Raw genomic sequence first — 22068 nt, forward strand, 5'->3', positions numbered from 1 at the left:
TGCGATATCCTTTATAATCATCTAGTGCGATATCCTTTATCTTCACACAGTAATTTCTGCATCCAGCTAGAACCTCTGTTTGAGCTTGAATAAATGGTTTTGAAAGATATCTAACCTTGATTAAAAGACTCCAAGTGACGGAAAATCCACCACAGCTCAAGGTCAACTGTTCTGGTAGTTAATCACCCTCCCCATTCAAAATTTGCACCTTATTTCTAGTCAGACTTTGTCAAGCTTCACAATAAATACCTAGCTTTTATATAGCATCTCTAGATCTCAAAGTGCTTGACAAGGGAGGTTGGTATCATTATACCTATTTTACAGAGGAGGAAACTGATGTACAGAGGTGAAATGACTTATCTAAGATCACCCAGCAGGCCAGTGGCACAGCTAGGAATAGACACATCTAATCTTTCAGTTATACAGACAAATAAAAGAGAGCACCACGCTAAATATAGTGGGGGGGAGGAGGTCATGTAAATGGTTAGAACAGAGAGTCTGAGACAGCACACGAGTTTTATTCCTGACTGGAGGAGAGTGCGGGTCAGTGGTTGGAGTGCAGACTGGGAGGCAGGACTCCTGGGTCCCATTCCCAGCGCTGTCACTGACTTGCTGGGTGACAGTGTGGACAATCACGTCCCTTCTTTGTGCCGCCACAGCTCACCAGCAAAGCACAGAGGTCAGCGGGCAGGACAGGAGCTGCAGGGGTGGGCCGGGGGGAGCCACTGAGGCTCTTCTGCCTGCAACCTCTGAGAGTCTGCTGCTGCTCTGAGCCCAGAGCTCCGCCCGAGAGAGGCGGATGGAGGCCCGGCCTCAGCGGGGTGAGTTCTGCCCGGCCTCCCGCTCCCTCCAGCCCCTCCGGCTCCTTCTCCAGCCACCCTCGCTCCCCACCCCCGATCTCCGCCTCCTTCCCTGCCGCTGTCTCTCCCCCACCTTGCGCTCTCTGCTGCCCCTTGGCGGCCCGTCCGCTCGCCGCCGCCGCCCGGAGGAGCCAGCCAGCTCCGGTCTCTCTCGGAGCGGCCCGGCCGGCCGGACGATGTGGTTCTTCTCCCGAGACCCGGTCCGGGATTTCCCCTACGAGTTCGGCGCGGAGGCGGGCGCGGAGCGGGGGGAGCCCGCGGGGCTCTGGCAGCTGCATCGGGGCAGGAGGAAGGTGAATTACCCCCCCCCCCCTCCGGGATCGGTCCGGCCTCCGCCCGCCTGACGTGGCGGGGCCTCCCCGGCCTAGAGCCGCCGCCACCGGGACCCCAGCTCGGGGTATTGGGGGAGGTTTCCAGGTTTCCCCCTCCCCAGCCCGGAGATGGGGGGAGGTTTCCAGGCTTCCCCCTTCCTAGCTCGGGGTACGGGGGGCGGGGCGGGGGGTTTCCAGGCCTCCCCCTCCCCCGCCTGGGGTTCAGGAGTGGGTTTCCAGCTCCTCCAGGGTTTCCCCCTAAATAGGGGGTTAGGAGGAAGGAGGTTTCCGCCAGGCCTTCCTCCCCAGGTCGGGGTGCAGGGAGGGGAGGGTAAAGGGTGTCCAGGCTCCTCCTCTCCAGCCTGGGGTAGAGCCAGGGGTTTTCCAGTCCTCCTCAAGATTAAGAATGGAGGGGAGATTTCTAGCCCCACTCTGGGTGTAAAAGTGGAATTTCAGAGACTTCCTGGGTAGAGGTGGGGTTTCCAGGACCTCCCAGAACAGAGTCTTGCTTCTCTGGTATATGGAAAGGACAGGTCCAAGCTCCCACTCAGATACTCTTCTCCTCAAGGATGGGGGCGGGGGTCCAGGGCACCCCATTAGGATGGCAGGAGGTTTCAGGGGCCGTTTAGTTTCTTCCTCCAGTGATGATAAAGATTTTCAGCGTCCCATAAAGCTTTATCCACTCCTGAGCATCCCCAAAAATAAAGGGTCTTCAGGGATCCCCAATGGAGGGTCATTTCTAGTTCCTCCATAGTCTAAAGGGTTTCTCAAGGGTCTTCCCCATACACTCACACACACACCACTTTCCAAAGCTGCTGGGGGCCATCCAAGGATCTAGTGCTAATTGCACTCCACAGCTGGTGTCAGGGGGCAAACAGCATTAAAAATGGGAGGTTTTAGTCTGCTTCCAAAATGATGGTTGTTTTCCATCCCAGAGGCAGCCACAGTTATCCTCATTATAGGGTCCATATAATAATAATATCTAGCTCTGATATAGGTTTTTTCATTAGTAGATCACAAAACCCCTTTTCAAAGCAAGGGTATCATTTTACAAATGGGGAGACTGAGGCACAGAGAGGGGATGGGACATGCCAAATGTCACCTAACAGGCCAGTAGTTGAGCAAGAATAACACCCAAGTCTCGTGAGTGCAGTGATCTGTCCACTAGATTACACTGCCTCTCACAAACAGGCTATCCCTGACTCCCTACCCCCACCATCCTTTCCCCCACTCTGTCTCGCATGGGAGGAAAGATGATCCATCGCCATTTGGATGCCAGCATGGGACACAGGAAACATGGTTTCAATTCCACAGACTCCCCATGTGACTTGGGGCAAGTCACGTCCTTTTTTCTGTGCCTCAGTTTCCCCACCTGTACAATGGGGGTAATAACACTTCTTAGTTACTACGGTTATGGGCCATAGACACTTCAAGATAAATAGCACATAACATGTTTTGATTTTTCTTCAGACCACAGGGGATTTGGTATCTGTTTTCGTCTATGAAGTTAAACCCAATTTGGATGAACAGACACAGGTCGCCAAGGCAGCTTTCAAGCGCTTTAAAACCCTCCGGCACCCCAATATTCTGTCCTACATCGATGGATTGGAGGTACTGTTTATTATTTTGATTTGTGGTGGTACCAAGCACCCGTGATTCTCTGTGCTGTGGCTGTGTCTGGAGTCTTTGATGTCTATGATTTTGTGTTGTGGTGGTGTTTAGAGGCCCTGGCCCAGGCTGGATTTATACCACATCTAGCACAGCGTAAAGGGTGATCTTTGCCCCAGAACATATTTAGCTTAATGCTGTTTGCTAGGCTGAAAAACACTAATGCTTAGGTTGCTGGGTTGACACTGTGTGGAACGATGTTATATTATCTGCTGCCTCTGTGAAACTGCAGCTGATCTTGAATCTGGACAAAGCAGTGTGACCTGACATGTCCAGCTTGCAATGGACCAGCATAGTGCATTTATTTATTATCCGTTTATTTGCATTGTGGTAGGGCCCAGTAGCCCTGAACAAGATTGGAGATCCCCTTTGGGGCACCTTGTGGAGCCTGATAGAGATCTGGGGCCTCTTGCCATGCCTGGGGCTTCGTGGGCAGTCAATGTCAGTGGGGGCAGCGGTGTCTGTGCAGTGGCTGGCATGAAGGGGCCCTCGATCTCAGTTGTGGGGGGATCTGTGCAGTATCAGGCATAGTGCGGGCTCCTGATCTTGTTGGGGGGAGGGAGGGAGTCTGTGTAGTGCCTGGCCTGACAGGGGCCCTGATCTCAGTTTGGAGAGGGGCCTGTGGGGTGCCTGGCATAATGTGGGTCCCTATCTTAGTTGGGGTGGATCTGTGTGGCACCTGTCTTGACAGGGGCTTTAACTGTGGTTGGTGGGGGGGACCTGTACAGTTCCTGGCACAACAGGGGTCTCCAGCCTCAGTTGGGGAGGTGGTCTGTGCAATGCCTTCCTGATCTCAGTTGTGGGGTTGGGTCTCTGTGGCGTCCGGCCTGACAGGACCCCTGATCTCAGTTTAGGGACGGGCCTATGGTGTGCCTGGCATAATGAGGGTCCCTGATCTTGGTTGGGGTAGATCTGTGTGGCACCCGTCCTGACAGGGGCTTTAACTGTGGTTGGTGTGGGGATCTGTATGGTGCCTGGCACAATGTGGGTCTCCAATCTCGGTTGTGGGGGAGGTGGTCTGTGCAATGCCTCCCTGATCTCAGTTATGGGGTCAGGGTCTCTGTGGTATCTGGTCTGATAGCATCCCTGATCTCAGTTTGGGGGGAGGGCGGGGTGTGGAGTGGCAGTCTGTGAGACACCAGGTGCCACAGGACCTTTCAGTCTTGGTTGGGGCTTCACAATGCTACTGTAGTACTACTGATAACATGCCCAGCACAAAGGGGCGCCAGTCTCTGTTAGAGCCTCTGGGTGCTTCTATAACAAAAAGAAACATTTTTTTTCCTGTGTGGGGGATAGACAGAGAAGTGTTTGCACGTGGTGACAGAGCCTGTGACACCTCTGAGCACTTACCTGAAGTTGAAAGCAGACTCCGGAGGGTTAAACGAACAGGCGATCTCCTGGGGTCTCCATCAGATTGTGGTAAGATACCGTGATCTCAAGCAGATGGGTTGTGCCTGCGTAGAAAATCCTAAACCACCAATTTTTTTGTCCAGGGCCGCTAGTCTTGGTTGCCCCATAGTTTTAATTAGGCTTGGCAGAATTAGAGATTTTTTTTTAATATAATTTGGACAGATACAATTGATGTGGCATCGGACAATAGGGGTGTGAGACTAATTATTTAAAGATAGTAGATGTTGAGATTCAAAAAGTTAAGGCTTTATAGCTGTAAAAACACAAACTGTCAACATCACATGTCAAAATGTTAAAAGTAAATATCCTTTAATAAAACGCTGCGAAGTGCGTAAGCAGCATTTTTCTTACTTTGCCTAGCTGTAAATTTCAGTTGTTAAGGGAGATATTTTTTATTCCTTTGTGTGTAGGGTGAAATCGAGATTTATCGATAAAAATCTCATCATTCCAATGGACTAATGTGGTGTTATAGTAATAATGATCATTTATTTTGCTGCACTCTGCTGAATTTTCGAATTAGGCCCAAGCAGAACACCCCTCTTCTGCTTCTTCTTTAACCAGCTGTTGGCAGCTGCTGCCCTGCTAATTATCTCTGGATCTGTATAGGAGTAAAATTGTCCAGGTTAGACCCAACTGAGGTTAGAAGGAGACTCCTGCCACTCCCCACTATGGTAATGTCTGATCCAGGGTACTGGAGTAAACCACCTGTGAGTCAAGTGAATAGCATTATCCCCATTTTATAGATGGGGAAACTGAGGTATGGGAAGGGGAGGGGACTTGTCTAAATGCACACAGGAATCAGTGGCAGAGCTGGGAATAGAACCCAGGAGTCCTGGCTTCCAGACTGTCCTGCTCTAACCCACAAGACCCCACTCTTGTCCCAGAACTGGAAATGGAACGCAGGAGTCCTGACTCCTAAGTCTGTCTCTAAGATTCCTCTGCAGGGGTGTGGGGGAGAGAGGAGAGAGAAGGCTTCCAGCTGACTGCTCCTCTCACTTGTCCTTCCCTTCCCTCCCCAGAAAGCTCTCAGCTTCCTGGTGAATGACTGCAACCTCATCCACAATAATGTGTGCATGGCTGCCATTTTCGTGGACCGCGCTGGTGAGTGGAAGCTGGGTGGCCTGGATTACATGTACTCGACCCAGGGTGACAACATCCTGCCTTGGAAAGGGATCCCTGAGCTGGAGAGATACGACCCGCCAGAGAAAACAGATAACAGCAAAAGCGTGGGGGAGAAATGGTGAGTGGGAGATGGGGGGAGCTGTTAATGTCCTCCCACCCTTTTATCTATTTAGACTGTCAGCTCTTTGGGGGCAGCGACTCTCTCTATCTGCAGTTCCAAGCATGATGGGGTCCCTAATCTCAGCTGGGAGAGGCCTGTGCAGCAACCGGCATGAAAGAGACCTCCCAGTCTCGGTCAGGACCTCTTTAGACATTACTGTAATACAAATAAAGTCGTAGATGTTAACAGGCCAGAAGGGACCATTATGACCATCCGGTCTGATCTCTTGCTTAAACAGACCAGAGACTTTCTCCATGTGATTCCTGCATTGATCCCAATAACTAACTCAGAGGTCTTCTAAGTGTCAGGGGGTGCAGGAGCCCCCATCATCCGGGGGCTCCCAGCAGAAACCCCTGCCACCACAGGGCTGATAGTGGGGAAGCCCCACCATTCTGGGGCTCCTAGCTTGCTGCTGCCCCCGGGCCCGACTGTGGCCCCACTCCCAGCCCTAGCTGGCGGGATGTGGGGGCAAGGACAGGAGTAACGGGAGGGCACAGGGTAAAAAGTTTGGGGACCACTGACCTAACTAATAAAGCCAAGGGTCTAGAAGGGAGAGGCTGTGAGCTCTGGTTATTGTTCTGTACATGCATTGCTGGGTTTTTTTTGTTATTTCAGGGACCAGTTCCAAACTACCCTCCTTGTTAACACATTCTGTGAGCTTTCTCCAGTCACCCTCTATGACCTCGTCTTTCTTTCTCCACAATGTCCCGCTGTGTGCGTGTGCAAGAGGCTTCTCCTCTGCAGTCCCTCGCCCTCAGGAATCCACCTCCCTGCATCTCTCTCTGCTCCCCTATCAGTTCACCTGGCACCAGTTCCTCTTCTCTGTGTGTGCAAGACGCTTGTCTGCAAACAGAATTGTCGTATTTCCCTCTATTCCCCATTCTGCATATCCAATTGCTGCCCCCTCTTGTGTGCATGCATGCAAGAGCCTCCATCTCATTTCAAGTCCCCCTGCATAGCCCTTCTGCATAGCCCTAACCTAAAGTATCTTGGGGCGGGGAATAAGTTTGTATGGATGATGCTATGCAAAATATAGCTGTGTTGAATTTTCCTTCCCTGTGGGGAAACTGACGAGCCCACTGGGAAAGTTACATTGGTTCTTCTGCTGTACCAGGTCGGCGGACATGTGGCGTCTTGGCTGCCTCATCTGGGAGGTTTTCAATGGCACTCTGTCCCGCCCATCCTCCTTGCGATCCCTCGGCAAGGTAAAGGGGTCAGTTCCCTTCCCACCCGCTCTATTGATAAGTCCCGGCAAAGTAATAATCAATCAGCAGATCCAGCTGGTTCCAATCCCTCTACTTTTAGTGGGATTATTTCTCGATAACGGGAGTCAAACCGAGAATCTGGAGCCTCTATGGTCTGTGCTAAAAGATCCAGGCTGTAAGGGACTCATCAACCTCTGTCTGGCCCAGTCACCGCTAGAGTGGGACAGAGCACCCCATGGAGTAGATCTGAGTCACACACAGAATGGACCCATCAGGGAAAGTTGGTTGCTGGTGGATCTCGCCAATATGCTGTGGGGGAAGAATATGCTTTCCAGGCCCGTTGACTTCAGTAATAATAATAATAGCCCCTTGCTCTTACGTAGCACTTTTCATCAGTAGATCTTAAAGTGCTCTAGAAAGGAGGGTAGGCTCATTATTCCCATTTTACAGATGGGGAAACTGAGGCACAGAGGGGTGACGATGTTACCCTGTGGTTAGGCCAGTGGTAGAGCCAGGAATAGAATTGAGGTCTCCTGTGATCCAGTTTACTAGGCCACACACCCCAGAGCTAACCATCAGCTTCACCCTGTTAATGTGAGGGGGGAGTCCATGCAGTTTTCTATAGGGGTGCATTGGTGGGGAATTGGTTGCATATTGCCACATGTCTGTCCATCCTGTGTCTAAATAGCGGCCCTTCTGTCTTACTTATCGGCCAAAAATATAGGAGCATGACAAGGATTGTAGATCACTCTCCGCTGTACACAGCGTCTGCGTGGCTACTGTTCCTTAAGCAGTCCCTTATAGAGCTGTACAACAGAATTTCAAATGGATTGGTAGAGAGCTTTGTGGTTGTGTTGCAGAACAGCAGTGGAGAGCAATAGATAGGGCACAGAAGAGGGAGTAGGAACTCTGGGACGGAGTGGGTCTAGAGGTTAGAGCAGGAGGAGCTGAGAGCCAGGGCACCTGGATTCTATTCCCAGCTCTGGAGGGAAGTGGGATGTGTGTGTGCATTAGTGATTAGTGGCGGGAAAGGGAGCATCTTCGGGGGGCAGGGCCAGGAGTCAGGATTCCTGGGTTCTCTGCCCACTTCTGCCATGGACTTGCTGTGTCATCTTGGACAGCTCAGCCTGTTTCCCTGTGTCCCCCCAGTTTCCTCATTCCTGAAACAGGGATAACCATATCCAGCCTGCCTGTATCAACTGCTTTGCCATCCAAGCTGAAAAGATCCCAAATGAGGTGCTAATTAGTATCCAGAGCGAATGCTTAATAAACAGGTGGGACAGGACACCTCTTCCTTCCTGGCTGTGGAATCTGTGCTCTCCTCTCTCCAGATCCCCAAGTCGCTGGTCCCCCATTACTGTGAACTGGTGGGGGCCAACCCCAAAATCCGTCCCAACCCTGCCAAGTTCCTCCAGAACTGCCGGGGCCCCAATGGCTTCATGAAGAACAGCTTTGTAGAGACCAACCTTTTCCTGGAAGAGATCCAGGTGAGAGTGAAGCTTGTGGCCTTTGTCACCTGTTAGGAGGGGTGGGAAGTATTAGAACTCCTTCCGTGCGGGCCAGAGGTGCCCAAGGGGGTGCCCCATAGATTGCTGGGGCTTGAGGACCCCCTGCTGTGGTTTATTGGCTCTTTGAAGTTGCCTTGGGCAGTATTGATCTCTGCCTTGGCTCCGTTATATGCTCATTTGATGGGAAAAGGTGGCTCCCAGAGCAAAATTAATTTTGGGGGGAGCTTGAGAGGGGACTGGCTGGATCAGGGAGGAGGGATGGGATATGAGGCCTTTCCTTTCTCTGGGGAGTACCAGCATCAATCCTGCTTTACGGTGGGGAGATTGGTTGGCTTAGGGGGTGCGGAAAGAGGTAAGGAGTCTTTTCTTTCCACAGGGCATTAGCTCTCATGTGGCCCCAAGTTGTGGGAGGAACTGGCGGGCTCAGGGTTAAATAGGATAAAGACCATTTCAGCTTTAACTCACCGGTTCAACTCCAACCCACGTTAGCAGTGCTGGAAATTCGTGCCCCTGTGTGGAAGAACTTGGTGTATTCCATCCATTTCCTAGTGGGAGAGGAGGCAGTGCTATCCAAACCACCAGTCACTGATTCTCTTGTTGGCAGCCCCAAAGGGCTGAATGGAGCCACAAGGGGTGGGCTAGTCTGACCCAGTGACCCCCTTTCCCCTCCCCTGGCAGATAAAGGAACCAGCAGAACGGCAGAAGTTCTTCCAGGAGCTGAGCAACAACCTAGACTCCTTCCCTGAAGATTTCTGCCATCACAAGATCCTCCCCCAGCTGCTGACAGCCTTTGAATTTGGTAGCGCTGGCGCCGTCATCCTGACCCCGCTCTTTAAGGTGAGCTGCTGTCCCAATGGTGGTATTCCTCTGTTTACATTGTGTGACGGAGTGTGCTGTCCCTCTAAGGGATAGGGCTCCAGGCCTGCAGATTGTCCTTTCCAGAGCAAGTAAGGACTGCTGTTTGTGGGGAGAGGCGGGCCATGGCAGGTGACCTCCAGCGACTGAGCAGGATCTGTGGAAAGGACGGGGAGGAGGCAGGCAAACATGAAGTAACCCTCCAGAGATAGTTCAAAGTGGGAGCAGACTGTTGCTCTGTTGGCTAGAGCCCCGGCGGGCTGGATTTCTGTCTGCAACTCAGTGGCGCTACCTAGAACTGGTGTGCAGATAGCTTGGGAGAAGGAGGCATTTCAGGGCTAAGCTGCTCTACTAAGGGATCAGACACTTTGTTGTTTCGGTAGGTTGAGCACGTTGTGTACACCAGGGATCCTTGCATCTCTCTATTCCCTCCCCCCGACACAAGTGACCTGTGTAGCCCACTCTCTTTCAAGGACTCCTTGCAATGCCCGCCCCTCATGCCAGAGACTCAGTATGTCTCATTCGCTCTTCCTATGACAGTGTTCTTGATTCTCCCACTGTGCCAGGGGCTCTGTGTATTCCCTCATTCCCCCTACTGTTCCCGATTGACCCCCTGTTCCCTGTTCTACCCCACCCCATGCCAGGAAAAGGGAAACTGAGGCCAAAGAGACGTGCCATCACTACATGTCCCTCATCAACCGACACATGACCTTGCGGGAGGGGGGTGTGGAAATAAGGGGACCCCATTCCCCAGATACTAGGGAGTCTGAACACCCTGCATTTACCAGACACAGGTAGCCAACCAGCATCCTTCGACCCGGCAGCATGGACAGTGGAGGAGATGCTGCCAAGAGCCGACATCAGTACCCCAGGGGGATGTTCAGATTAATTTCTTGGTGTGGCCCAGTTCGGAGTCTCTCATCTCTGACAGGCTGCTGGGCTCCCCTCAGCACTTCCTGTCTCTGCACTAGAGCTTTGCTTGCCCCTCATCTCCTCCCGGATCAGAGCTCCTCTTTAACGTCCAGCGTTTCTGCAGGTGGGGAAGTTCCTGAGCGCTGAAGAGTATCAGCAGAAGATCATTCCTGTCATTGTCAAAATGTTCTCCTCCACCGACCGCGCCATGAGGATACGGCTGCTGCAGCAGGTCAGTGAGCAGCCTGGCTTGGCAGCTGGGCACTGGGCCGGCCCCATGGCTCAGACGGCACAGTATTTTCCTCTTCTTGTTAGAGCAGGGAGGGGGCGGGGAGTCTGGACTTTCAGGTACCGTTCCTGACTCTGGGAGGGGAGTAGTGTCTCGTGGTTAGAACCAAGGAGACTGGGAGTTGGGACGCCTACTTTCAGCTGGGAGGGGAGTGGTTTGGTGGTTAGATCAAAGAATGAGTAGACCGGACTTCTCTGTTGTGCTTTGGGAGAAGTGTATCACCTAGTAGTTAGGACAAGGGGTCTGGGAATTGGAACGTCTGGGTTCTGCGTCCAGCTCTGGGAAGAAGTGTGCTCTAGGGCAGTGTTTCTCAATCTTTTTGATACCAGGGACCGGCTTGCTGCTTTCCTAAACCAGGTCAGGAAAATCTCAGGGACCAGAGCCAGTCCATGGAATGGTTTTGAGAAATGCTGCTCTGGGGGGCTGGAGGAGGGGGACTTGGAGTCAGGATTTCTGGATCTAGTCCTGGCTGTGGAAAGGTGTGATGTCAGGGGGTTAAAACAGGTAATTGGGAATCAGGACATGACTCTCCCCAGATGGTGTTGAGTCCTACTGACTGACTGTGCATAGGTCTTGCTCAGCACTAGGCCGAATGTTAAGTCCTGAACGCGGCACATGTGCGTGTGTGTTGCAGATGGAAAACTTCATCCAGTACCTCAACGAACCCACCGTCAACACTCAAATCTTTCCCCACGTTGTGCATGGCTTCCTGGACACCAACCCGGCCATTCGTGAGCAGACAGTGAAGGTAGAACAACAGAAGGGCTAATACGATCCATGTGGGGGGAGTGTTCTTGAGTCGGGAGGTTCTGTTACCTTGGTTTCTGACAGTGGTGCAACCACTGCTGGAATTCTATGTCCAGTTCTGATGCCCACCCTTCAAGAAGGATGTGGATAAAGTGGAAGAGAGGGTTCAGAGAAGAGTCAGGAGAATGATTAAAGGCTTGAAAAACCTGCCTGATAGTGAGAGACTCTGGGAGCTCAATCCGTTTAGCTTATCTAAGAGGAGGTTAAGGGTACCTATGTGGGCAACAAATCTTTGTTAATGGGTACTTCAATCTAGGAGACAAAGATCTAACAAGATCCAGTGGCTGGAAGTTGAAGTTAGAAAAATTCAGAGTTGGAAATAAGGTGCCCATTTTAAACAGTGAGAAACCATTGGAACAACTTCCCAAGAGATGTGGTGGATTCTCCATCACTGTCCATGTTTAAATCAAGATGGGATGTTTTTCTAACAGATCTATTCTAGTTCAAATAGGAATGAACACAGTGAAGTCCTGTGGCCTGTGTTATACTAGATGATCACAGGGATCCCTTCTGGCTTTATAATCTGTGAATCAGTTTCAGGGTTGCTCTGTTTCTCCTCCTTGAAGGATGCTGGTGAAATGGAGTGAAGGGGGAACACGATGCTACGCTGGACAATTGATCTTGTCCAACCCTGTTGCTAATTCTTGCCTCTGCACAGGGAGGAGGTTTTATGTGATACTGGTTTGCTCAATCTGGACAGTCTTTCACATAAAGACTCCCAAAGCAGTCTGTCCTGAGTCCTGTCAGTTTTCAGAGGATGCACTTTCTGCTGTGTACACTGGCTGGATAGATAGGCAGTATGGTCTAGTGGATAGTGCTTTGGACAAGGACTCGGTGTCAGGGTTTGTCAAAAGTGCCTAGTTGCCTGATTTGAAATGCCCTTTAAAAAGAGGCTTGATTTGCAGAAAGTACTGAGCACCCACCCTCTGAAAACTACATCCCTTTCCAATGTTTCTAGCTGAGTTCCCCTCCCTTCCCCCCAAATCACTAGTCCCTTAGGCCTGGATTCTGGTCCCAGCTTTGTCACTCACTCATCTTGGGCAAGTCACCTACCCATGTCTTTTTCTCCTATCTGAAAAATGCGGCTAGCGATACTGATCCTCCTTTGTAAACTGCTTTGGGATATATGAATGATAAGAGCTGGATGTTGCCCCTTTTTGACCTGAGTGGTTAGCCAAAATTTGGGCTCCTGCAGGTGTTTGGTTAGCAGGAGAAATTGATGATAGCGTCACATTTGCTTTCCTGCAGTGCTGTTTCCCTGCACACAGCAGGAACGGAACAACAGGAGATGGTTTCTTTGCTCCCAGCCGCTTTCAGCCAGCACTCAGCTCAAAAGCCACTCCCTTGGCTTTTTCTCAAGGCCCTGTCCCAGTGCTTCTGTGTCTGGTGCTTCCTCTCTTTCTGTGATGTTTTCTCTCCCTCACACCTCTACTAAAACAATACCCAGGGAAGCCCCTTTGCCCTCTCAGTTCAAATGCCTGAGCTGTCTCACATGTGCCAAAATATGTGTTTTGGTTGGAGGCCCCTAATGTTTCAGCTGAGTCTATAAAGAATTTTTTATGGCTTCTTACAACTATCTTTAATGAAGGGCGGCTGTTACCCTCTTTCCAAACCCTTGCCACTATACTTTGTCTGTCAATGAATCCCCTTAGGAGTGTCTGTCAGTGCAGGACAATGTCAGATCTAAACCCCAATGGAGACTCAAATGGGGGAACTTGTTAAGCTCTCTGGGGGCAGGGAGCGTTGCATTATTATTAGAGATGGTTGGGAAATGGATTTTCCATTCCATGGGAAATTCTGACATTTCAAAAATGATTTTTGTTCTGATTCCTAAATTTCCCACATAATGGAAACTCTGAAAAGTTTTGTTTTGGAACCACTGAAGCATTTTGATAATGTCAAATGGTGTCATTTTAATAAGGTAAAGCATTTTTTATGTCAAAACAATATAATAATATAAAAGTTAGCTAAATAAAACAAAACATTCATTATTAAAACAAAACAATGAATCATTTAGACTCTCATTTTGTATCAATAATGTTGAATAGTTTGGTTTGTCAAAATCCTATAAAATAAATAAACGTATGGTAAATACAAATATATACAGTATTAAAATATAGAAGTAGAAACTAAATAAAAGTAAATGATAAAGTTGAAACAGTCTATTATCGAAATCCACATGTTCCCTCACATTGTTTCAATTTTGACCAAAATGCATTTTTCTGCGGAAAACTGTTTTGTCAAAAAGTTTTGTTCAGCTATAGTTATTCTGTTTGTACAGTTTATAACACAAGGGGCCCCACCCTCTAAGTTCTATGGGAATACAAATGTTGCGTCAGACTAGCATCCTACAGAGGATAAAAGCCCTACTACAGCTGTACAACAAGGGATGCTTCAGGAGTTACCCCTGTTATTAGCCATGCCATCCACACGTCCTCTGAGCTTGGGCGGCACAAGACCTGGGTTAAATTCCTGTCTCTCCCACTTGCCTGCTGCTTGACCTTGGGCAAGTCATTTCTGACCAACCTCTTCCTTCCTCTCACAGTCGATGCTGCTGCTGGCCCCCAAGCTGAACGAGAACAACCTCAACATGGAGCTGATGAAGCACTTTGCCCGTCTGCAGGCCAAGGATGACCAGGGGCCCATTCGTTGCAACACCACCGTGTGCCTTGGAAAGATCGGTCCTTACCTCAATGCCAGTGTGAGTGGTGAGACCATTTCCTGCACTCCCGAGGGACCCAACACCGGGCAGGATGGGGGTACTAGGGACACAGACCCTGGCTTCTTTCCCAGGATGATTTTCCTTTAAAATGCCCATTTCCCACCAAGGCTTATATGATTCGAAGAAGGATTGTGACCATCTTTAAGTGGGGAATTGTGAATTGTCGATCCCAGCAATGCTCTAGCTTTCTGGAGGAGGGGATGGTTTTGTGGTTAAAGTACCAGCCCAGGGCCTGGAAGACCTGGGTTGGATTCCAGGCTCTGCTGCAAAGTCAGTGTAACCTTTGGCAAAACACTTCATGGTTCTTTGGCTGTAAAACAGGGATAATCTTCCTTTCTCCCACCCTGTGTCTGTCTAGTCTGTTTACGTTAAAAGTCCTTCAGGAGACCATTTTTTTATGGTTTGTGCAGGGCTAGCACAATGGGTCCTGGTCTGTGATGAGGCTCCCGGGTGCTACCATACAACACATAATAAATTGCCCATTCTCTTGTTTCCAGACCAGACAAAGAGTCTTGATCTCTGCCTTCAGCCGTGCCACAAAAGACCCATTTGCTCCCTCCCGGGCAGCGGGCGTCTTGGGATTCGCTGCCACTCACAACTTCTACTCTATGAATGAGTGTGCATTCAAAATCCTACCAGTTCTCTCTGCACTGACAGTTGACCCTGAAAAGACAGTCAGGGATCAGGTAAGTTGGGTCTGGAGTGAAATTTGCAGAGCCACTAAGTCCCAGCCTCCGGTGCCCGGTACAGCAGGGGCTTCCAGTCTTGGATGGGTCCATTCCAGCGCCCAGTCTGATGGAGGCACCCAATCTTGGGCGGAGGGGGCAGGGTCGTCTGTGCAGTCACTGGTACAACAAGGGCTCCCACTGCCTGGTGGTGCTATCTGCAGCGTATAATAATGGAGTAACTTCACCTCTATCTCCTAGACTTTCAAGGCCATTCGAAGCTTCATGACTAAGCTAGAAGCTGTCTCTGAAGACCCATCTCAGCTCTCTGAACTGGGTGAGTGATCCTACCCCTGTGCTAAAGTTTGCAGGTTCTTAACCCCTGAACAGAACCAATGGGCATTTCCCCCCCCTTTTCTTTCTGCTCCTTTTAAAGAGAAGGATGTTCACGCAGCATCCACCAGCCCTGCCATCGGAGCAGCTACCAGCTGGGCGGGCTGGGCCGTGACAGGGGTCTCATCGCTCACGTCGAAGCTAATCCGGACCAATGCTGGGACCACGGTAGAACAAACAGCTGTGGAAACCCCAACTGAAGGTGCACCGGAGCCACCCAGCGGCGGTCAGTCTTTGCACAGCTATAATCCCAAAGTTTGAACTGGGCTTAATCTCATACTGAGGTGGTGGCATCAGAGAATTGTCCAGGAGTAGTCATTTGGCAAATGGGGGGGAGGCAGTGCTGAAACAAAGGTATTTGTTTCAATAAATCTGAAAAACTTTTCTAAATAAAAAGTCAAAGCCGTTTCAAAACAACGTTTTGACTTTCGGAGGAGGGGGGGGATCCATTTTTTTAACTGAAACTATTTGCTATATTCAGCCTTAGCTTGCAAATAATTTTAGTGCCCCACAAAATGCATTTTTCAACAAATTTACTGTTTGCTGAAATATTTTTTTTTTGCCCAACTTCATTCTTGGTGTAATCTTGTTTATTTATTAAGAATGCACACACAGTTCTGTTTCCCTGAACATAGCAGAAGCAAAGAACAGCAGCAGGTGGTTTCCTTACTCAGAAATCCTCAAGTCTGCCTCTCCAGTGAACTTTTCACGGCTGTTTGAGGCCAGAAAGGGGCCTTGTGATCAGCTAGTCTGACTGCCTGTATAACACAATTTTTAGGCTGTAGGATTTCCTTGTGTTAAATGCATTATTTAAATTAAAAAACAAGCAAAAATCAGATTTTTAAAAATTTAAATGAATTAAAGTAAACCTACTTAAAATTAAATTTGAAATGTCGATAAACTGTGTTAAGGCCTAAAAATACTATAGTTTATTAAAAGCATTTAAATTAAATGAAAAAAATATGTTCTGCCAAAGCTTTAAAGAAAATCAAACCACTGAACTGGTGGAAATCACCCCTAAGCACCTTCAAGTACCAGAGTTGGTTGAAGTGCCAGCAGTGGCCTCTTCTGGAAGTGCAGAGAGAATATTTTAGTCATCTCAGTGACTAGTTCATTCAAAGATAAGAAAGTGACTGGATGTTGAAAAAGCAGGAAAGCTTGTTTTTCCATTTCCAATCTATGAATAATATATTGATTAGTTTTAAATATGTTTTTAATAAACTTTCATTTTCCAGCACATTAAGGTAGTTTTATTTAACCAATACAAAAATCAAAAAGTTCTTTTTGCTCATTTTTAATTGATTTCCACAAATCACAATTAATCACCTAGTAAATAAAAAACGCATTATTCACCATTTCTAAAATAATAAAAAGTAAGAATATAATTGCTTCAATGTGTAGTGCATCCCACCGGGTTAGCAAAACATAGCATTGAATTTAATGTAAAGGCAGTATTCAGTTGCAAATCAGCATGTTTTAATGATTACAACCAGTGAAAATCACTTTTGGTTAGGCAAATACTTAAAAAGTTCAAATGTAGAACAAGATTAACAATTGATGAATTAAATCAAAGTTCCCTTTTTACCGATTTAACTAAATTCTCTCTGCACCGTGTTAAAAATTTGTGCTTTATACCCAGTCTGAATTTATCTAGCTTCCACTTCCAGCCATTGGATCTTGTTAGGTTTTGGTGTGTTACACTGAAAAATGTCTCTTCCCCATGTACGGAGGAATAGACTGAGATCAGGTTACCCCTGAACCTTTTCTTGGTTAAGCTAAATAGATGGAGCTCCTTGGGGGGTCTGTCACTTGCTTCCTCTCAGGGTCATGCTCACAACTGCTCAGTGCTTTTCTGGGCTTCCTGCCTCAACTGATCTCCTAGTCCCTGCCGTTGCATTCTCAGTAGCTGTCTTTACTACATGAAGTGGCTTAATTGCTCCTTACAGTGAGTATGGACGGGATCTTGGTGCATCCATTGGCTTTAAGTAGGGCTGCAAGGCTCATACGATGGCAACAATTAGCACTTTTCAACATAAAAATATTAAATGAACAAGGGAGCCCATGGGGAAACTGACCAGTATAGCCATAGCAGTCCCTGTGTAGCAAGCCCTAACTGCAGTGGGAGTTAGGAGAAAACTTGGGAGCAGGTTATCCCATCACTGCAGAGTTTCTTGGTGAAAGGATACTGGGCTGGATGGCCCCATTGCTCTGATCCTGTTGCTCAGTCTGGTTTCCTTCTAATACCGTGGGCTTTTGTCTTTAAGGAGCCAGCCACGTCCCTTCCCAGGCAACATTACCAGCAGCTCCCGTTCCATCGAGCCGGTGGGATCTGGAGGAGGATGTGACTGAGGAAGAAGAGAACTCCACAGACAGATGGGACGACGAGGACTGGGGCAGCCTGGAGGTGAGCAACACACTCCCATCAGCAATAGGGTTTGTTTGAGAATGACAGGTGGGCTGCTTTGCTGCTTGAACTGGTCACCCCTCTACTGAGTTTGAGCAGATTTTGGAGCTTATAGTCTGACAGCATGCAGGGACAATCCTGTTTCAGATTTCTCAGCCCAGATGCCACCGCCCAGTTCCCCAGAAGCAATTCTGCCTCTCGAACTCGCTCTAGTTAAAAAGATTAAGGGCAGGCAGCAAACACTCCTACTACACTGCTTGCAACAGCTTCCGTGAAAAGAATACATGCATGCATGCATCACCAAGCTAACAACAGCACTGCATGTTTTCCAAGACTGACCACTGCTCACATGCAGAAGAGTGCATGACAGCACCACCCTGGGACTTAGGCTTAGAACCGGCAGCTATCCAGCAGGCATGTGTGTTCGATAGCTGTGTTGCTGCCTGGCTTGAGATTGTTTCCTCGTGTGCTGTGCGTCATTTTCTGTGCTTTCGCTTGTAGCAAGAGGCCAAGCAATCCAAAGGGCAGGTGAGCCCCGATGACTGGAACACCCCGGACTGGTCAGAACCAGCCCTGGTGTCAAAGAAACCTGGAGCAAGGACGGTAGGTGACTTTCCTGCACATGCTATCACGCTGATGCCGCACCCTAAATGATCTTAAATGCAGGTATTCCTTTTTGGTGCATTTGGCCTCCCTGATCTCCAGGAAGGTTGAAGGGGCAACAGTGTGGCCTAGTGGATAGGGCACTAGACGAGGACTTAGGAGTCCTCAGTTCTAATGCTGGATCTGCCACAGCCTCCTGGGTGACCTTGGGCAAGTCTCTGCCATATTGAAAAGGGTCTTTAAGAGGCAGAACCTTTGTAATCTAGCAGAATGAGCCCCAATGGCTGGGAGCTGACACAAGACAAAAGACAAATTCAGACTAGAAATAAGATGCAAATTTTTAACAGGGAAGGCACGGCTTGAAAGTCTGTAACTGGAGCTCGCTCTACAAGAGCCACGTGAGCTCAGTCTTGCAGGTAGGATTCTTCTAACTTATTCCCTCTTGTTGTTAACAGATGGGCAGCTCCTCCAAGAAACAGGAATCAGACTGGAGCAGCTCTGGTTGGGACGGTGGATCCACTTGGAGTCACAGTGATGGCTGGGAGGAGGATTCAGATTCCCGGATGGTGCAGAAACTCACCCCCTCGCAGCAAGCTCCCCTGACCCAGCCAGAAGGGACCAAACTGGCCAGCGAATATGACTGGGACAGCTCATTGAGTGCAGAGAAAGCAGATCCTTTCTTCTCCATAAACCCTACTCAGAAGTCAGCAACAGAGACCCAGGTAAGTTTCTCCATGTCTCATGATGGGTGTGTCAATGCCAGCTCTGCCACGCACTCCCCGTGATTTTTTTGGGTGTACTGGCTCATCCTCGTGCCACTCATGGTCAGGCTGGGAAAGAGAGCAGTTCTCCTGTGTGCTTGTGTAGTGCGTGGCACACTGAAATTCCAGGGGAAAATTTGGGGAAGGCAGGGTGGGATACCCACTCAGTCAGTGCTTAGGGCTTTAAAATTATGAATAAGGCCATCCTGAATAACTGTGCAGACCAATGATAACTAATTGTGAAGGACTCCCCTGAATTCTATGTCTAACTTCAATTGCCAGAGACGCATGGATGCCATTGCAGACTGGGGTACAGAGGAAAACTGGGAATCCTTGGACTCTGATCATGGTGAGTTGCTGGCAACTTCCCTGCTGCTCCAGCCCATTATTATTGCATCCAGCCCCAGCCATTTGTATTAGCTGGGAATGCTCATGTCTCCCTAGGGCTCTGCAGGGCGGAATTAGCACGCAAGAAGCGAGAGGAGCGGAAGAAGGAGATGGAAGCAAAAAGGGCAGACAGGAAGGTGGCAAAAGGACCCATGAAACTGGGAGCCAGGAAGCTGGACTGACAGGCAACAGAGCAATCAGAGTTTTAGCTATAGTTTGTAAATATACATTTAGACATCAGCAAAAATCACAAGCAGGGATGCACAAACTTGTGGTTCTACTGTATTTATTCTGTACAGCGTCTCAGTAAAAAGCAGGTGTGCAATTCTGCAGCTTTCTGCATTCTTTTGCTATGTGTTGCAGTACTGCAGACAGCAATATCTAAACCCACATTCAGGCAGACACTCTCACCCTAGTCTCTTAGGCTATGTTTACACTGGCGACGGCAAAATCGCCGCCACCAGATCGATCTTTCATGATCGATTGAGCGGTCAATCGATGAGGGAGTCGACTTAATAAGTCCACCTCCTCAACTAGCGTACTGCTGAGCCTACGGGAACGCTTTTCCCGTCAGCTCAGCGCAATGTGAACAGCGCGCAGAAGCAGTCAACAGGAGTTACGCAAACTACTCTGTGTAGTTTGCGTAACTCCCGCCGAATTTCTGGGTAAGTGTGAACAAGTCTTTAGAAAGGCTATTCCAGAAACACCCTATCTCTTACTCTTAGACAGGCATCCTCCCACTCTCTCATTCTCTTAGAGATTATGCCAGACACACACTTTTTCTTTTAGACACAGACTCAGACACTCTCTTAAACTCACAGAAAGTGTCTCTCTCTCAGACAGACTCACACTCACTCTCAGACTCAGAGACTCCCTCTTAGTCTCAGACATGCAGACACTCCCTCAGCCTCAGAGACTCCCTCAGCCACGGACTCAGACACACACACTCCGATTCAGAGAGAGACTCAGACACAGACTCAGAGAGAGATAGACACACACTCAGACACAAGACACCATGCAGAGAGAGAGAAACTCTCAGACACACAGAGCGAGAAGACACAGAGAGAGTGAGTCTCTGACACACAGAAAGACAGACACTCTCAAGAAAGATCGATGTGGGGGCGGCGATTGTGAACATGCTCTCAGACACCCTCAGAGAGACTCACGCGCCTTTTAACACGCCCTGCGCGTCTGCCCGGGGGCTGTGTGTAGACAGCTGCGCAGAGCGGGCGGCTCAGTCCTTGATCCTACGGGGGCCGGGGAGGACAAAGGAAGGCAGCTGAGGTGGTCACCGCCCCGGGACGCCTCGCGCTCACTCCTCTGCCTTTGCTCCAGAACGCTGCGCAGCCACCGCTCATTCACGCGAATGCTGCTTCCGGGTTTATGCCCAGCCCCTGCCTCCCCATTGGCTGCAGTCACGACCAATAGGTGACGTGTGCTGTGTTAAAAGGTGCATGCATACGTTTCCCCTAGGGCGCATGCGCCGGGCAGTAGCTGCGTTGCAGGGATCGTGTCGGGTCTCTAGCCCCGCGCGCGTTGCACAGTGGCCGGCCTGAGCCGATCGCGGCCCTGCGCCCCGTGTCACACGAGGGCGGCCTGACGCGCAGCTCGTGCCGGGTTTTCAGGCTGGTGTGTCCCGCCCAGCCAGGGCCCACGCGCGTTTTCACACACCCCAGCCCAGCTCATAGCGGCGCTGGGTGACAAGTAACCGTAACGCAGGGCGAGCTCCAAACACCCAGGCTCGGCCCCTGCTCTGACTTTCCCAGCATTAATTCCTGCTTGAATGAGCGCAGCGCTGTTGGTGACCCAGCCACTCTTCTTATAAACATTGCCAGACTTGGCCCACACCCCTCGGTCCAAAGCTGAATCACCCACACTATTAAAAATTGGTCTGTTCTTTCCTAACTGTGACACCCCCAAGATCATCGGTAACCTCTGTCCCTCTCTCAGCACATCATCCCTTGCTGAACAGAACAGAACTGAACCACTGCAAACCTTTGCACAGCATTTAATGGTGCGGTTGTCCAATTATTTACACATTTGCTTCCTAAATAAATGTGGTCTTTGACCCACCCCATGCCTTTAAATAAGTATCCCCCACAATTTGAATGTCTGGAAGGATTTTTTTCCTTTCCATTGAATGGAAATAGATAATCTTTGGTTTCAGCATCTCTTTGTTCTTGCGGGATTATTTCTATTAAAAGTTTTTTAAAAAATCTTAAAGACAGCCACAATTAAACAATGTCCCGACAATTCAGCAAAGCAACCCAATCCCTGAGTAGTTCAAAAAGAACCTTGGATATACAGTGGCAGATGATGGTCCAGACAGTGGCCCGTGAAACCAGAATTACTCCAATGGAGCGCTGCAGGGGATAATCGAGATCACAATCTGGCCCAAGCTGGACTCATTACACAGCAGTAGAAAAAGCAGAATCTGGACCCGATTCAGATGGGATCTGGGGATTTCTGGGAGCAGCAACACCCCCACCATGATCTTTAGTTGGAGGTACTGCGATAACACCACCCATGGCCAACAGCATGTGTTTTTCAGGTGATGCAACTCCAAGGCCCCAGGAAAGTTAGGGTGCAATTGCACCTGCTCCCTTTAGTGCTTTTCACCACCTGCAGCATTATCCCACTGGGCTATCCAGAGGCAAAGAACAAATGCAAGCAAGGAGGCACTATTCTCTCTTGTGAAAGCATGCATGTGTGAGGGGAATCTTCACTTCTTTTAACACAGGCTCCATTAGCCAACTGCAGCTTCCTCTCACTAAAGGGGTGCCGCAGAGACACTAAGTGGTGTGTCCCGGGAAAAAGGATGTTTGTTTGGGTGATGCCTGGGGCCAGGGAAATCGGATGGAGATATTTTGGTACCAACATTTCAGAATACAGGATGGACAAATTCCCATAGCACAGAGCACAGCCTCAGTGAGAGGAACGTGCTGCTGACGGTGGCGGCAGCAGCATCATGGCATCTCTGACTAAATGTGCAAGAGGGTCTGGTTTGTGGCATCAGTCCAGGCCCC

At 49.4% G+C, this 22068-nt stretch overlaps 1 protein-coding gene across 3 annotated transcripts; it reads left to right on the top strand.

Moving 5' to 3' along the window:
• Positions 1-719: 719 nt before the first annotated feature.
• On the top strand, positions 720-19372 carry SCYL1 (SCY1 like pseudokinase 1). Of its 3 annotated transcripts, none has more exons than XM_067543933.1 (18): positions 720-821; positions 2642-2782; positions 4136-4258; positions 5269-5489; positions 6646-6736; positions 8068-8223; positions 8923-9081; positions 10136-10243; positions 10935-11048; positions 13653-13808; positions 14327-14515; positions 14756-14831; positions 14931-15113; positions 17152-17291; positions 17793-17894; positions 18350-18616; positions 18938-19004; positions 19100-19372. In XM_067543933.1, exons 4-18 carry the CDS (start codon positions 5323-5325, stop codon positions 19222-19224), a joined length of 2100 nt encoding a protein of 699 aa, XP_067400034.1. In that variant the 5' UTR covers positions 720-821; positions 2642-2782; positions 4136-4258; positions 5269-5322; the 3' UTR covers positions 19225-19372. The 3 variants fall into 3 exon arrangements, with proteins under 3 accessions (XP_067400034.1, XP_067400032.1, XP_067400033.1); XM_067543931.1 differs by lacking the exon at positions 720-821 and adding an exon at positions 939-1153; XM_067543932.1 differs by lacking the exons at positions 720-821; positions 17793-17894 and adding an exon at positions 939-1153.
• Positions 19373-22068: the final 2696 nt, after the last annotated feature.

The sequence above is a fragment of the Emydura macquarii genome, unplaced genomic scaffold (assembly GCF_026122565.2).
Source record: "Emydura macquarii macquarii isolate MOO-44397 ecotype Brisbane River unplaced genomic scaffold, CSIRO-AGI_Emac_v2 contig_968, whole genome shotgun sequence".
Classification (NCBI taxonomy): Eukaryota; Metazoa; Chordata; order Testudines; family Chelidae; genus Emydura; species Emydura macquarii.

What these genes read in the sequence shown, in the direction of transcription:
- SCYL1 (XM_067543931.1), top strand. Translation starts at nt 1,037, where the DNA reads ATGTGGTTCTTCTCCCGAGACCCGGTCCGGGATTTCCCCTACGAGTTC. An exon ending in CCTTGCGATCCCTCGGCAAG is followed by an intron (nt 6,737 to 8,067) that starts GTAAAGGGGTCA and finishes TCCTCTCTCCAG; the next exon opens with ATCCCCAAGTCGCTGGTCCC. An exon ending in TCCTGACCCCGCTCTTTAAG is followed by an intron (nt 9,082 to 10,135) that starts GTGAGCTGCTGT and finishes GCGTTTCTGCAG; the next exon opens with GTGGGGAAGTTCCTGAGCGC.